Raw genomic sequence first — 15737 nt, forward strand, 5'->3', positions numbered from 1 at the left:
GTATAAAATACTGACAATAACAATGAAATAAGACTATTTGATGAAGAATTCTGTTTTAGTTGGTTATATTAAAATCATTAATACACTTTCCTCTCAGGGTTGCATTAATGGTGAATATGTCAAACAAATTGGCAACTGGTTGAAAAAAAGAAATTTTAACCATAGCAACTTCCTCCTGGGCATGAAGGCATTTTTCCCAAGGTCATCTAATTTGCAGGGGGAAAAAAATGTGCATGTGTATATAGGTGCATGTGTGTGTATGAAAGGTATTTTAAAAGCGCTAAATAAATAAATATATCATAAAATAACTATAATAACAAAGTTGATTACCCAACTTAATATAGAACAAAAATCCATAATCTGTTTCATTCTTAATATGGTATATAAGGGAGAATAGAAAATTCTACTGGCCTAGTTAGAAAAAAATTTTTTACATTAAAATTATTATAGAAGTCTAAAATTCTGGTTTTAAATCTAACATTTTTGCTAGGTTCATTTTAACCTTAAAATTATAGTTTGCTTTAATTGGTTCTCTTTATTATTTCCATGATAACCTAAATATAGTCAGTACTCAAAACAATAATGGCACAACTGGAAGGAATGTTTACAAATTTATAAAATTCCAAATTGTGCTTCTACTTTCTGAATATAATAGACTTCAAAGTGAAATGGAGCAGGTGCCTGAAAGAGTAGTGCTGGGAATCCAAATTGAGGAGTAAGTCATGGAGGGAATTATTTTATTGAGAGGAGATTCCCCTTCCAAACTGTGATTTCACAGCGAGGAACTCCTAAGAGGAGACCTGGTGCCCACCAAGACAAATGGTTGAGATTCTAAATGTACAGATCCTGGCTTTAAGTGAGCATAGTGACTTGACGGTAGCAGCAAGGCAGACTGCCCCATACAACAGAGTCATAACTAAACGTGTTTATTTTTGATATCTTGGCTCCGTGCTTTCACTAACATAGATTTAATGCCAGTATTCCCATTTTCATTTTCTCTTCCTCTAAGTAAACCTATTTTATGAATGATAGTTCTACAGTCCTTTTAAAACTTTGACCAAATGTCTATAACTTTTTACGCGTTTCAGTATTCATTCTGAGTTATGCACGTGTTTGCTATGCCATAAACTTTAGGTTATGCATGCTATGGAGAATGCAGACAAGGGAATTTGGAAAAAGGAATTACTTTTGTGCCTTGTTTCGAGTAATGGAGCCTTATTAGTTACTGTAGATTGATGGCGTCAACTTATTGTTCTCTACCCACTTGGAAAGTAAATGAGTATATGTTTTTTCTATATACACAGAGCCCCTTGGATTTCAAGCTCTCTACACAAAGGTTATGATTTAATTTTGTTATATGAGATTATCTTTAGACATTCTATAGGCCTCAAGTCAGGATCACCAAGACAATTATTTGAGTTTGTTAAATATTTGTTGGTTGTGTTTCCTTTATAAAATTGATCCAGTTGATTTCTAAATTCTTTTACTGCCATTTTCCAAAAAAAATGTTAACCAAGTAATAACTGCATGCCAAGACAGAATGTGAAGTGGAAACAATGTAATTATCCAGACAAAGCTAAAGTTATCTGGTGAGATTTTTCTACCTTGATTACATCAGTTGGATCAATCGGATATTTCTGTAGTCATTATTCGGTGTGGACCCCAGCTGAGTGCCATTAATACAAATGGCAGGAGGAACTCGTACCATTTATGTTTGAAATGAACTGTTTTTTTTTACTACATAGTCATCAGATACATCTTGGTAAAATGTGGTTAGAACTGTTATGTCAGCTTTCTCACTTACTTCAAAAAAGTATGGTATGTTCTCCATCTGATACATGATCCAGAGCTAAATAGCTACACTTAGGATGTGTTCTTACTTAGGCCAGTGCTTTTATGAAGGTGTACCATAAAAGCATCCAGGTGCCAGCAACCTGCCCACCTGGTTCCCATTAAATCTGCCTGGAAGCGATGACATTTCAAATGTCAGAATATCTCTTAGAGCAGCTAATTGCATTAAATTCTAAAATAACTGTGTGTTTTGCACTGTACACCCATATGCCTTGGAATTCGCATACTGACTGAAGCAAACACAAAATCTTATCATCATGTATCCTATAAAATGGTTTCTCTTCTCAGAAAAACCAAATAAGTAAATTGATTTCATTTATAAGCATGCAAAAATATAAGTGGGCCTTTTAGCTTCTGTAGGTCATAGAGAAAGGCTGATTCATCTCATTGGGTTAATTCTAAACAACAAGAACCTACACATTTTCCCTTTAGTATTTTCAAAATCCTTCAATCAGACTTATGGGCAATAATCAAAATGTTCCCACACCGTCCAAGGTAGTATATTTAGGAGTAGTTACCAGGGTACTCAAAGGGCTGTGGTGATTACTGAATGACTTCAACTGGGAGAGACAGCAAAAATGTTAAGTGACAAAATCAGAATCCAAAATTAACGGGCTGGAAGGATATGAATGTAATAAATATGACATTAACATGAGTAAATGAGAAGTCTTAGACTTGATCCAAAACACCAACCTCTCAAATACAGAATAAGGATATCTAACACACTGTGAGCTCAGTGTAGGCTTAAAAGTTATGTTGTTACTGTTAAGCCAATATGATCTTAAAGTGCATTAATATTCTATTCACAAGGAAGAAAGCTCTACCCTTCTCTCTCTGTGCTGGTCAAGGTACACCTAGAATATTGCATTTGTTTTGGGCACCAGCATTAACCAGAGAAATCGACAACTGGAGGGTCAAGGGGTCATGGGGCCCTGTCTGATGACTGACAACCCAAAAAACTGGAATTATTGAAATTGAAAAAGAGAAGACACAGAAGGGACCAAGTATCTCTTTCCAAATATTGGAAACATTGTCATCTTGGGAAATGCACTGTTCTGGGTGGATCCAGAGGTGAGAGCTAAGAACAACAAATAGGAAATGTGGAGGGGCATCATTTGAACATAACTTAAGGAAGAACTTTCTTTGCCTCACTAACAATTAGGGGGCTGCCGTAGGAAGTAATGTGTTCAGTATTGGAGGTGTTTGGACAGAGGCCATTTGACCACATGCCTGGGATTTTTGTAGTGGGCATTTGGTCTCTCAGTGGAAGTAGGTTAGAACAGGTAATATTTAAGGTCCATTTCAGTCCCTGAAATTCGTTGAATCCATGAATGGTCATTGTCTTGGAAAAGTGTATAATGTTAACTATCTTACTTCTTTGGGGAAAAGAAGAGGTAACACCATTAGAAATTTAATATATTTATTTTACGTAATTTGAGCATAGTAAATAAAATGAGAACTTTCCATTTTCAGAGTACCGTGTTTGTAATTAAATGTTTTTCTCTTACAATTGTCTGTTACCTTCAGACAGTATGAAATTTGAAATGGCTTGGAGTACGTTTTCAAACCTAAAGTTGAAAATAAGCAATTTTAAACATAAGCAGATTTGTGTTAACCCTACTTTTTTTTTTTTTTAACCAGAGCCTAAAAAACTTGAGGGGTTTTTTGTTCGTAAGGCAGAGAAAAACACAGCTGGCACTATGGCCAGCTTTCAGGGCATCAGACATTTGGTGGCACTATTGAAAATGCAATTCATTAGTTGATAAGGCAGTTTAGTGAATAATATCCAGCAAGTTTATTAAACATTACAGTTTAAAAGATGTTTTCGTATTATTTGGGTCAGAATTCTGTATTGAGTATCTGATGTTCTTATTAAAAGAACAAGATTTTGGAATTGAGTCCATAAGTTGTGGACATCCTTGCTAGGAAACACGCTACTAGTCTATTAATTTGAATGCTTGATTCTGAAAGAATGTGTCTTTGTATTCTAAAATCTAAAACGCCATATGACAGGACAGCACCTGCCATCCCAAACCACAATGTGTCTGCATTATTAAACACCATTTGTGATGCTGCTGGAAGAAATTCAAGGACCGGAAGGCCCAGAAGAGAAAGTCTACATTTTAGACATTTCCTTACTGCTTTTCCGCTTGGAACACCGTTTGTCTACAGCACGAGCAATGACACAAGGGATAAAAGATCTCCCTGTTCTGGAAAACACACACCGTCCCCTCAAATGCGGTAGCGTTAATGTTTCTTTTCTCCAAACCTCGACATTGTAAATCTGCCTTGTCTCAGCCATGTATTCCAATATTATAAATACCAGGTTTTCACAAACAAACATCCGTAAAAGTCAGCAGAGCACACTTAGAGGCTCATGCATTTATAGTGCCTTCGACAGAGTTGGTTATGACCACACAGTGTCCCAGCAAGAAAAACTCTGTTTCAGGGTCGCAATCTGAGTCCCTTCTGGCTTGCCACAGGACAAATGCGTGCTTCTGGTCACAAAGGGAGTTTGAATGAGAGAGGATGGAAACAGCTCAAGTCACCAGGCTGATGGATTGGGGGATTATTACAATACTGGAAGATAAAAGACACATCACACAGACTAGGTGACCTTCAGGCATGTGGCGTACTAGAGTAACCACAAAACTTCTAGAAAGTCCTATGAGGAAGCAGATGCATCAATGCCACGCATTTAACTTTTATTCCCATCGTGTCACCTGTCAGCTTTGATGAACTCGTCCCATGGAACGTGGTCATCTTAGCGCACCCAGGAGAATGTGCTATGGCAGTTGACTCAAATGGCGCTGCAGTGACTGAAGTAGCGTTTGCCTGATTATATTCATCCTTTGGGTGAAAACTAAAATCTTTGAATTTCCTGATATTGTTGGGCGTAATGGCAAGATACTGTTGGGCATAATGACAGTACGTAAAACTTCTCTTCCTACTTACTTTGTGCTGGATGGAATGGGGAGGAGGTTGAAGGGAGACAGGTAAGCAGAGCAGAAGTAGGTCAACTTTGCTTCTCACCACCTCTTCATTATTAATTCAACTACAGATGCTCTCTCCCTTCTCTCTGCTCCACAGACAGCCGGCACCCTGAGCCAATGCCGCCCCCTCACCGCCTCCAGGCTCCCATCAGGCCAACCAAGTGGATAAACCCAGGGAAACAGAAGGAGGATCTTTTAGGACAAGCTGTGTTCACTGTTTAGAAATAGCATTGAAATGTGCAAATTGTTTTCTCAAGGAATAGACAGAGGAATGGAAAGATTCATTGTTAAAGTACTGCCTCCTGGCTGATCACAGTATTAAATATTTGGTATTGTTTCATCCTCTGAGCTTTGTAATATAGTTGCTACGCTGTTTGCTCTCATGGGTCTTGGGTCCAGATACACCCAAAATTTACAAAGGAATCACAGGCTTAGGCTTTCAGTTCTATCTTTGCCTCAGGAATAAAAGTAATAATAAGTAAATTTTTCCTGTTATGTAACATTTAACGTATCAATAACTTGCTTGGTGCTTATGCCTTTACCTCAAAGTGGAATTAACAAACCCACTCTTTAACCTTTCTCCAAGGATGTGGCAAAGCTGAATATTTTTTAAAGGATATTCCATAAAAAACAAACTGAAGAAAATTTTTTTCTATGGTAAGAATAGAAAAAAAAAAAAAGAGATCAGAATGACCCCTTATCTGAAGCCTGTTTGCAGATAAGAGTGTGGAAGAGTGAGGTGAGGGACCTCAAATCTGCCAAACCTAAGCAGTGAGCAAAAGGATGCTAATTTTGAGAAAAAGAAATAAAAAGTCATGGAACATCCAGAGGGACAATGATGAAACTGACTCAGTTAGTGCCGTCTATTATTGGGTAACAGGGCCGGTGGAGAGGTAGTCCGAACCGAATAGTCTAAGAACCTCCCTTCCCGAGTATTAAGACCAATTTCTCCCTGGTGGTGGGTACAGTTACCTCCCGAGATTCTGGGCTGGGCACAGCACCTGGAGACTCGGGTAGTGGGACCGAGGACTTTTATTCTCTGTTTCTGTTTCCCCCCAGAGCTCTCAGCATGGAGGTTCCTCCACTTCACTTGCATCCACCAAAGTCTGCAGCTCGATGGACGAGAACGACGGACCTGGAGAAGGTGGTGAGCTTTGGACTTGGTGTCTGAGGAGAAGGCTCAGCTTGTACTTGGGCAGAGGGTGGGCTGGCTAAATTTACACCCACCGGGAGACTGTCACTTCTCCAGCAGAATGAGTCTGAAGCAGCTTCAGAGGCTCATAGCAAGGGGGTAGGACTGAACGTGGCTCCCACCAGGGATGGTATCTACTCTCGGGGGCCAGGAAGAGGGAGTTAGCCTAATGTGGAGACGTTTCCCATCCTCTGAAGGTATAAGCAACCTAACAAGGCCAGCTATTGCCCACTTTGCAAATAAAAGGGGGTAATTGTTGCCTTTGTTGTTCCAAATTCTGTTCACTTTTTGGAACAAGAAAGACATCTTTACTCTTTTGCTTGACGGTGATAGCCCTGCAGAGGTACTCTAACTTAAGTGAAGTCAAAATGTGAAAATCTGGCTTTACAAAAAGAATGAATTGATGGCAGTTGCAAAAATATCCTTTGGACCTTAAGTGAATTCACTTTAGAAAGTGGTGAGATGACGTGGATTCCAGAATAGACTTTTTTGCTAACTCCTGGATTGTTTTAGATAAGCCTCTTCTGCTCTCCACATCTCAGTTTTTCTTCTATGAAATGGAGATTGTAATATATGCCTGTTTCCTCCCTGGGGGTTATTATCAGGCTCAAATCAATTATGAGAAATTATTTAGAAACTAAAGTATAAAACTGATATGATCAAGTCACTGTTACAGAATCAGCACCTCTTATTTGTTTTAAATAATATGATTTAATTTTCCAATAAAGTACCATTTGGGGGAAACACTTTTATTATGTTATGTGAGATACCTGACTTACCCAAGGATTATTTCCTGACTACCATGCAATATCAGACTTTTTTGGTATTTCCAGAAGTATGAAATTCAGCCATCCAGAAGGCTCTTTTGTTCCAATGTGTTTTATTTACTTAATGAAATGAAATGGTCCTTGACAGAGCCTTTTTGGCTAAGTCTTCTTAGCCAAAAGCCTAAAAGATACATTTTTATCAATAGTCAGGAAAAAAATCCCAAGCCATGTGCTCCAGATGGGTGCCCAGTTGGAAGGAAGGATGGAAGTACCTCCCTACATTTCCCATCTGAAGCCAGGGTTGCCTCTGACAGCTAAGGATGGTTACTTTTACTATCTGCGTAGTAAAGAGTCTTAAGACCGCGTCATCTGAGAGATATTTTGTAAATTCGAGTGTTTTGCAGTGGATTTGAAACTTCTCCAACCATTTTCTGTAATAACCATGGGCTAGATAAAAATCCCCAGGCTGAATCCTTCAAACGGAGGCAAAATTGTGGCTTCTTTGGGGTGAGATGGAGGGGGTCGGGGGGAGTGGAGGTAAGTCTCCTCAGCTCTCGCTTTATTCCGGAGACCACTGAGATCGCTTCTAGTGGGTTAAACGTAAAATGTCACCTGTAAAGAGGTGAAGAGGTTGCACAAATGCCGAGGACAAAAGTAGCAGCAGCAAATGTCCTACATTTGTACACGCTTTCCAGAAATTTCCTCCACTCTAGAATCCAGAGTGGTGCAGATTGGAAATGATCACAAAACCAGAATAAGTAAGGGTCCTAAAGCAGATGTCTGCTGATTGTGAGTTTCCATTTCCCGTTCCCCAACCCTGCAGACTAAACTCAATGAGAACACGGAAATCGCCAAGAAAGCCCATTTGCCACCTACGGTTTTAATTTTATTTTGAGAAGAATGTTTAGTCTCAGTTTATGATTAAAGGTCAGAAAAGGAGCACATTTAGAAAGCACACTAGGCTTCCATCACATTTTGTATTCAGGTTGCCTGAGGGAAAGCCAGGATTTATAACTTTAAAGCATGTAAATTTTAGAGCCCAGCTATAAAAGGCTTTTTATACCCCTAAGATGTTAAAGGTTATCCACTATATTTATGTGACCTAAGTGTGGCTTATTTAGTTTTATGGCCTTAGATATTTAAAGCATTATTAGGCATTTGTAAAATATTTCAAAATGCATTTTAAGGGGGAAAATGCGTTGTGTTAGTGGCACTAACATAATTGAAACTACAAAACTGTTCTGTTCACAGACATAATAGATATTGCAGTTTTAACTCAACATCTGCTGCTCAGGTTGCTGGTGAGAAATTTGTCTAAAATCTGCTCATTGATACTGGGGAGGGGTGGCAATCAGTGCTTAGTTCATAAGGAATTTTACGGAGATCTCTATTTCAGGATGTAGTAAAGCAAAGTGTCCAGACAGCAGGCATTTTTCATGCTTGTACAATGTCAAGAGGCCCAGAGTCCCTTACGAACTGCATTTTCCTCCCTACCTAAGAATGTCATTTCTCTGGACACCATGGGTATGCATTAAACGCTATTGATCAAATTGGCATGAAATGAAAAGTGAAACTTCCTCCTCAGAATCCCCACTGCAGCAGAAAGCATAAGTTGCTCTTACCTAGGTGGCAGTGGACCCCGTACATTTTATGTTTCCTTTTAGTTTATCATTCGTCTTAGTAATAACGGTTGATGATGCAATGTCGGCAAGGAGGTGGGAGTCGGGGACTGGCCTCCCTATACAGAAAATGACATATTGACGCTGAATCAGTTCCAGTCTATTAGATGATACTTCTAAACGTCTCTTTTGTGCAACATCTGTGTTCCCTTTTCTACCAGTAAAAACATACTAATGATTCTTTCAGAAGTGCTGGAGGAAGGCTTCCAGATTCCAGCCACAATAACAGAACGATATAAAGTCGGAAGGACAATAGGAGATGGAAATTTTGCTGTTGTCAAGGAATGTGTAGAAAGGTGAGAAGGATATCATTTGCATTGAGCTTTAAAGGAAGCACTTGGCATTATGTTTTCCAAGACAGCGTCTTTATTTGCGGTCTGTGGCACATATGGAATAGGTTAATGTCTCAACTCCAGATGTAAAAAATATTTAAAAGAAAGAAAAGCCCATCTAACAACAGATTTGAAAAATGTAGTGATTCCTGGGGACAATCTATAAATTAAGGACTTTGATTTTTCTTTTTAATGTAGTCAGCAAAACTTTGCCAGAGGTTTCAGGTAAGTCCTTTTATTTTGTTAAAAAAACAAACAAACAAACAAAAAGAACTATTGAATAGTTTTTCCGGCACTTTTTTGAGACGTTTTGTAAAGGTCAGAACATTCTTAAATGGGGTGTATATCTCTAACATATAACTTTCATAAAATTAAGTACAGTAACTTCAAAAAACTTCAAAATGTATCTGTTCTGATCCTGGCAAATACAGCATTTAATACATTAAAATGTTTTGAAATGAATGATCTGGGCACTCTTGTGGGCCAAAGGGAAGGACTTAGAGTGAAAGGTTTATCCCTGGGCCCTTGATACCTAATCAAGGACAGTAGCCGGGGCTACTAGTTGGAGAAGTGACAAGTAAGAGTCATAGCCCAGATCAAGACCGCCTCAAACCCTAAGCCCAGCGTGAGATTTGGAGTTCGTTTCTTAAGGGGGACCCGGTCAGCCAGCAGCTTCCTCTCCGGGCTGCTGAGCAGAGTACTGGGAAGCTGGGGGGCACCCACCTGCTTCCTTCAGGGAGTGTGTCCGCTGGCTTCCTGGGGGCTGGTGTGGGGTGAGCACCTTCCCCATTGCTCTTCTCTGCTCCCCTTCCCGCTACTCCCTGGGAGAGGGCCCTGTGCGCTGCCCGAGTTCTCAACACTGTATGGAAAGAATGCTCTAAGCTCCACCTCCACTCAGAGAGGACGTCTCAGACTAGAGGCTCTGTCAGCAAGACCCAGAACTTATTTTTCTCCAAGTCCTTTGACTTAGAAATGAAGATCCATGCCACATTAGAGCTGGACGCCTGCCCAGGGCCTCAGACACCGTGAGGGTCCTGAGTTTGGCCAGTGTCCACTGATTTGCTTCCCTTTACCCTTTGCCCGACTAAGGTAGTGGAGCCCTCCTTAGGTCCCCCTGGAGCAGTGGGTCTCAGACTTTGCCCCACTCAACATACCAGCTGGGCCCAGCCATTCCTGAGGACGGTGACAGCGACCCCCTAGAGCAGCTGCTCTGTGTCAGGGACGGGCGTGAGGGACAGGCAGCTTGAAAAATCCCTTTGGTGACCCTGCTCGCCCCGCTTTTCCCCTCTCCCCCTCATTCCCCCACTCCCGCCATGAAGCTTGACCATTTGCTGCATGACTGCGAAATATAGAAATTTTCCCATTACTTTCCTGGGCCTCACACCTCCTCAAACAGGAGCGGCCACTGTTTACTGAGCATAAACTATATACAAGGCCCTTAACGTACGATACTTCATTTAATTATCATAATAATCCCATAGTTGTGGGATTATATATAATCCCAAACTGTTTCCATCTTATATAAAGAACGCCCGGAGAAGCTAGATGCCCAAGTAAGTAAGTACTCAGCTAGTAAGTACTTAGCAAGGCATGGATTCAAGTTCAGCTCCAAAACCCACGCCTTTGGACCACTCTGCACCAGTGCCTCCTGCCTCAGACCAGGGGTCTTCCGTAAGAAAGTGGCTTCGCTGAGCCAAAGTCACACACAACGCATTTGTCCCTGTACGAAGAAGACAGAAGTTAAATCGGGAAAGCCATCCCCAAAGTAAGGGGTGGAAGTGTGTGTGCGTTTATATAATTTTATATTTCATTTATACTTTTACTGATAGTAAACCCAACCCTTTTAAACTTGATTTCCTCTGCAGCAGAAAACCCCGTGTCTAGCAGATCCCCGTGCCCTTCCCCCACAGGCGCCTGCTTCCTTGCCAGGGTGCGTCATCTGTTGAGGCTGGCGTGGTGGCCATGTGCCCGTCCTCGGATCATGATAGCATCTCAGTCCCACAGCCCTGGTCTTCCCATGATAGAAATTTATCATTTCTCCATCCTGAATTAATTTCTTTCTTTCTGGTTTGGATTGTGTTCGTTTTGCATGAGTTCACATCTTGGGTCTCATACGAATCGTCAGAGTCTCAACACCAGATTGCTCCCCAAAAGTGTTAGTATTCCACTCCCGCTGAACAAGGACATATGGCATCTGCCCTCTCTCCGCAGAGGTATCACGAAACAATCTTTTAATATTTTCCAGAGGTCCAGGAAAATAAAAGGGAACTAAGAATGTTTTGAGTGGCACACATTGCTTGCGGGGGTACATTCTGTCATATTTTAAAGGAGGAATATGTATTAAAAAGACCAAGTACGCCTCTCCTCTGTTAATAATACGCTGTCACAGGGAAGGTTTTCCTGCAGTAATGGATGCAGTAACATTGCTGCAGAGGCCGTCCCTCCCCTGGTCCCATGCCAGCGCATCCCGCCGTAGGGGATGCCAGGTCTGTTTCGATTTCTGCCTATCTCCCCATAGCAGTCTCCAGTGGCCTCAGGAGCCCTGAGGACATGCTAAAGGATGTTGGTGGACTTTTGAAGCTGTTTTGTGGAGCCTTTCGAAGCCCCAAAGAAAACTCAAGAAGCTGAAAAGCACTAAGAAGAGGTCCGAGCACGGGTAGAGGGCTCACAATGAGATGCCCTTCATCCCTGGCTTCCTGGCTCTGTGTGGACTAATTACCGTTCAAGCCACGGGTACCAGTGATGCAGTCATGAGCAGGGACAGTGTCTCAGGTGGCTCCTGGCCCTCCTCCCCACCTGCAGTGCTTGCATGTTTTGGCACCATAGGCGTCAGAACTGGATTAAAATTCTAGCTGCTCGTGATTCCCTCTTTCTGTCCTCCACCTGTGAACCCAAAGAACTACACAACGAAAGCGCTGGCAATGAAGGTAGGCAGGCCCAAACCCACCCGAACGAGCTGAGACTTTAGTGTCAGCAACATGGGTTGCATCCACCTAGAAAATCTTCAGAATTTTCAAGAACCAGGTACCTATAGTTGGAAAGCATTTCCTTCTGAAGTGAGATTTGGAGGATGCATCAGCATGAAGAACTTTAAGTATCTCTCAGCTACCTGACAGCGTTCTTTCCTCTTTCCTTCCTAAAGATGCTCTGGCACCTGATAGCCATAGGGCCCAAGTTCAAATTCAAAATATAACTCTACTCTGAAGATGTTTGACAAGACACTCTGGGATGCCTCCGTTTTCTGCTTTACAGAGGAGGCTGAGATTTAGCTTTATTATGATCACTTGGTAAACAAAGGGTGCTGTTTACCAACCCCTCTCTCCTGGGGGAGGGGTCTTTCTGTCACTGTCCTAACTGCCACCAGCCTCTGGAGTTTTCACAACTCCACCAACATGTTTGGAGCCCCTGCTAGTTCAGGCCTACGCTGGGCCATTTCCAGGGCTACAAAGAGAGTCAAGACGGGGCCCCTTTGCTTGAGAACCTGCCGCATAAGCAAAGGATTGCCTTGAAATTCAGTAAATGCTATGTCAGAGGAATGCCTGGGAAGCCACACTTCCTCTTCCACATGGTCTTTATAAAAATCTTCAAAACAGAGCAAACCACCAAAAGCACATTGGTCCAGAGCACCCTTTTCGTAAACATTCTGCTGCCCTCCAGGGCCGAGGGAAAGGGTGAGAAGAAGACTGCCCCAGGGCTGAGAGTCATTAAGTTAAACAAGACGGCTTTCTCCAAACCATTTTTAGTACAAACCTGAAAAAGTAGATTTAGTTCAAGTTTGTAAAATTCAGACATTTCTCCCTAGTAGTTCGAGCTCTAGCCTTGGGTCAAACTTAATAGGAAAGTGACCTTACAAATTGAGTTCCTGTAGACAAGGAGGAAAACAAAGCTTGTTCTGCTGTTGCCGCTTTGGCTGTGGCATTTGAGGTTTCTGTAATTTCATAAAAGGTCAAGAATATAATTTCAGGAGCATACAAGCAAATGGCCTGTTGTTCCACAGCAATCCAGGTGTCTTCTCTCCTTCTCGACACACGGAACTGTAGACTCCTTGAGGTCAAAGACCAGGTCTCCATCACCTCTGTAGCCACCAAAGAACCATGCTCGTTACTGCTTGCTGAATGATTACCTGGGGGCAGTGGTCCTCAGAGTTTAGGGTATGCAGGAAGGCAGATATTTTATTTGAGGTTTTATTTCTTGCCAAATGTTTTCATTTACCAACTTAAGGCAAGCAATGAAGTTTTTATTCTTATGGTGTACATTTAGTCCTAGCACCTGTTTTTAGTCTCATTTTCCAGATTCAGCTACTTTCCTATAAACATGCACTTCTAGTAATTAAGGATTTTATTGTGACTTTATAGTTCTGTCCTCAAGGAATCCAGAAAGAAACCTTTCAGTATTAATTTTGGTGGTCCCCCACAGGGTTCACTGTCTGATATAAAATATGGGTAAATCTAATTGAGTGTTTAATCCTATTTTGTAAGGTTTTGGGTAGTCAGCCCACAAGGTCCTTTTTCCTAGTAAGCTCTAGGGCCACTGCAGCCCACGTTTGCTTGCATTTTCCCCTCAGCTGTAGGCTTAGCATCTAACCTGATTGTTTGGTGTCCTGGAAGCCAATACACCCTCTTGTTCCCTGGGAATTCTGTTCCTTGTCTATCCGGCTGTAGAGGAGGATTTTCAGCCTTCCTGGGTCCCACACCAGCTCTTTGCTTTGAGTGTAGCAAAGCTGAAGTGTTACTCATTCTAGGGAAACAGAGGATCAATTGGTAACCATGGGGAGGACAAAGCCAAGAAATTCTTCTATCTTCTGACCAGCACCATCCCATCCATCCCCTTTGTGGAGGCACTGAATCCAAGTGTCGGCTCCATTCTAGCTCTCTGTCCCTGCCTGGGACTGCTGGCTTTTATCAAAGCTGTCAGACCAAGAGTCCAGATTCCCTGCCATCAAATGAAACATCTTAAACTAGATAGGGAATTGCTCATGTATTCCAGTCTTAGATTTGCTTTGTCATAATTTTTATTGATTCATGAAAAGCGGAATCCAGAAACACTTCAGCTTTTAGTTTTCCTCTTGATTAAATATGTTCAAATTTGCAAACAAACTCTTCAGAAGCCTCCTAAGAAGAGTTACTGAAAGGGACCCTGTGCTCCTTCTGTGATGCGAGGATTCCCCTCGTAGATGCGTAATTTCACGTTCTCATTTATCTGTTTGCGCGTACGTTTTAAATTTCTAATGGGAAGTATTTTGTTGGCCCTCTAACTGAAGTGCTTTTTCTCCACCCCCATCCCATAGTACATACGCACACAGCCTTGCTGAAGGTCTGGCGTTTATGTGGGGTTATCTAGCACCCCAAGCCCTGACTCAGCCTTCCTCCGTCATGTTCTCTGCCCACACGGAGGCCTGAAGAATCAACAGAGGCATACTTGGGGCTCTCAGTCCATTTCTTCACGAGGCTGAGGCAATTCGGGTTCCTCTGGGTACCCCGCGCCCGGGCAGGGGAACCACCCTGAGGCAGAGGGGTTTACCTCCTCGCATCCGAACCACAGCGCTCTCTAGTGGAGAAAATCAGCTTCACAATGATTGTTTCAATCTAGTTTCATTCATCAGATACAATTATAACAACTTGGTCAATGTTTATTGTTTTCCCCACAGGCTAGTACCCTGAAGGTCCTGGAGGTATAGTGGAAGAAGTATTTTTAGAAGTAAATGACATGAATGGTTTCTAAGATGCCCTTGAAACACACTGTTAATACCTGGCCTTATGATTTGTTTGGAGGCTCTCACTCTCTTGCTCTTGCCATAATGTGCAACTAGGAAATTCTCCATACTGAAAATTTTAAAACCCTATTTTAAAATTTTATTCTTGATCACCTTCACTCCCATTGTATTCATTTGGACCCCTAAAATTGGCCTTTATCTGTAGGTAAAAAGCTAGACTCTCTTGGTTTCCCCAGCAGATATGAAATGGCAGTGCTTGTGAAGTAGTGGCTTCTGATGATTATTAAGTATGCGTTGTGTTCTTTGACGGTAGACCTGTCGTGGTTGGCACTACAGTGTTCTGGAAATGGAAACACAAATGAGGAAGCTGTCTAAAGCTGCAGTGTGACTCAGCCCTCCTTCCCACACCCACCACGGAGGAGGGGTAATGTTGGCTGGGCTGCATGCGAAGCAGAGACCCCAAGAGCTCAAAGTTGTGACCTTAGTGCTGCCGTGAGGCTTTGGCAGAGCGAGTTTATTTTCATTGTCACCTGCATTTCACTTCTATCAAATGAGACAGCGATGAAAGGCCCAAGAGGTCACGGGATGCTCAGTTAATGGCTGTTTCCCTTTCTATGCTCCTTAAGCACCTCATCCGCTAGTTTTCCAGCGGAACACACAGGGGTGCAGACAGCCCAAGTCTAAAGAGTGTGAACTGCTTCTTGGGAGTTGTCAGGGTGGCCGTGAGAGCCATTCAGAAAACTGTCACAGCTACACTTCACTTCGTGGAGAGAGAACTTCAAGACAGACTGGGAAGAAGACGGGCAGAAACTCACATCTGCTCCATATCCTGACCACACTGCTTCAGAGGGAGGGACAGAGCACAGCCACCTTGCGGGGGGAGTTATGCATGGGAATGGCAATAGCAGTAGTTTTATTACAAGTATGACAATGTTAGCAGCTTGTGAATGTTTCTGTGCTGGCACGTTCGCTGTCCTTCCACCTGGTCAGCCCCTTAAAGTTCACTTATTTCTTTTTTAAAAAGGAAAAGAATTTTTTACAAAATAGTTACACCACAATGCAAGATCAAAAATGAATCCTTAACAGGATGATCCAACAAATCTGAAATTAAGTTTTTATTTTTTTAAAAAAAAACCTTTCTCTTTGCAGGTCGACTGCTAGGGAGTATGCTCTGAAAATTATCAAGAAAAGCAAGTGTCGAGGCAAAGTA

At 42.0% G+C, this 15737-nt stretch overlaps 1 protein-coding gene across 6 annotated transcripts in view; it reads left to right on the top strand.

Moving 5' to 3' along the window:
- Positions 1-15737, top strand: part of DCLK1 (doublecortin like kinase 1) — a 331791-nt gene that overhangs the window by 263548 nt on the left and 52506 nt on the right. For 3 of the 6 annotated variants that reach the window (XR_009005950.1, XM_057533165.1, XM_057533163.1), the window contains 3 exons: positions 5904-5991; positions 8670-8778; positions 15677-15734. Coding sequence is in view for 4 of the 6 variants with exons in the window: in XM_057533165.1 (XP_057389148.1) it covers positions 5904-5991; positions 8670-8778; positions 15677-15734 (255 nt within the window). In the remaining 2 variants the exon portion in view is untranslated. The remainder of the gene's footprint in view (positions 1-5903; positions 5992-8669; positions 8779-15676; positions 15735-15737) is intronic. The other 3 variants (XR_009005951.1, XM_057533169.1, XM_057533164.1) reach the window with 1 other exon arrangement.

Source organism: Balaenoptera acutorostrata, chromosome 18 (genome assembly GCF_949987535.1).
Source record: "Balaenoptera acutorostrata chromosome 18, mBalAcu1.1, whole genome shotgun sequence".
Taxonomy (NCBI): domain Eukaryota; kingdom Metazoa; phylum Chordata; class Mammalia; order Artiodactyla; family Balaenopteridae; genus Balaenoptera; species Balaenoptera acutorostrata.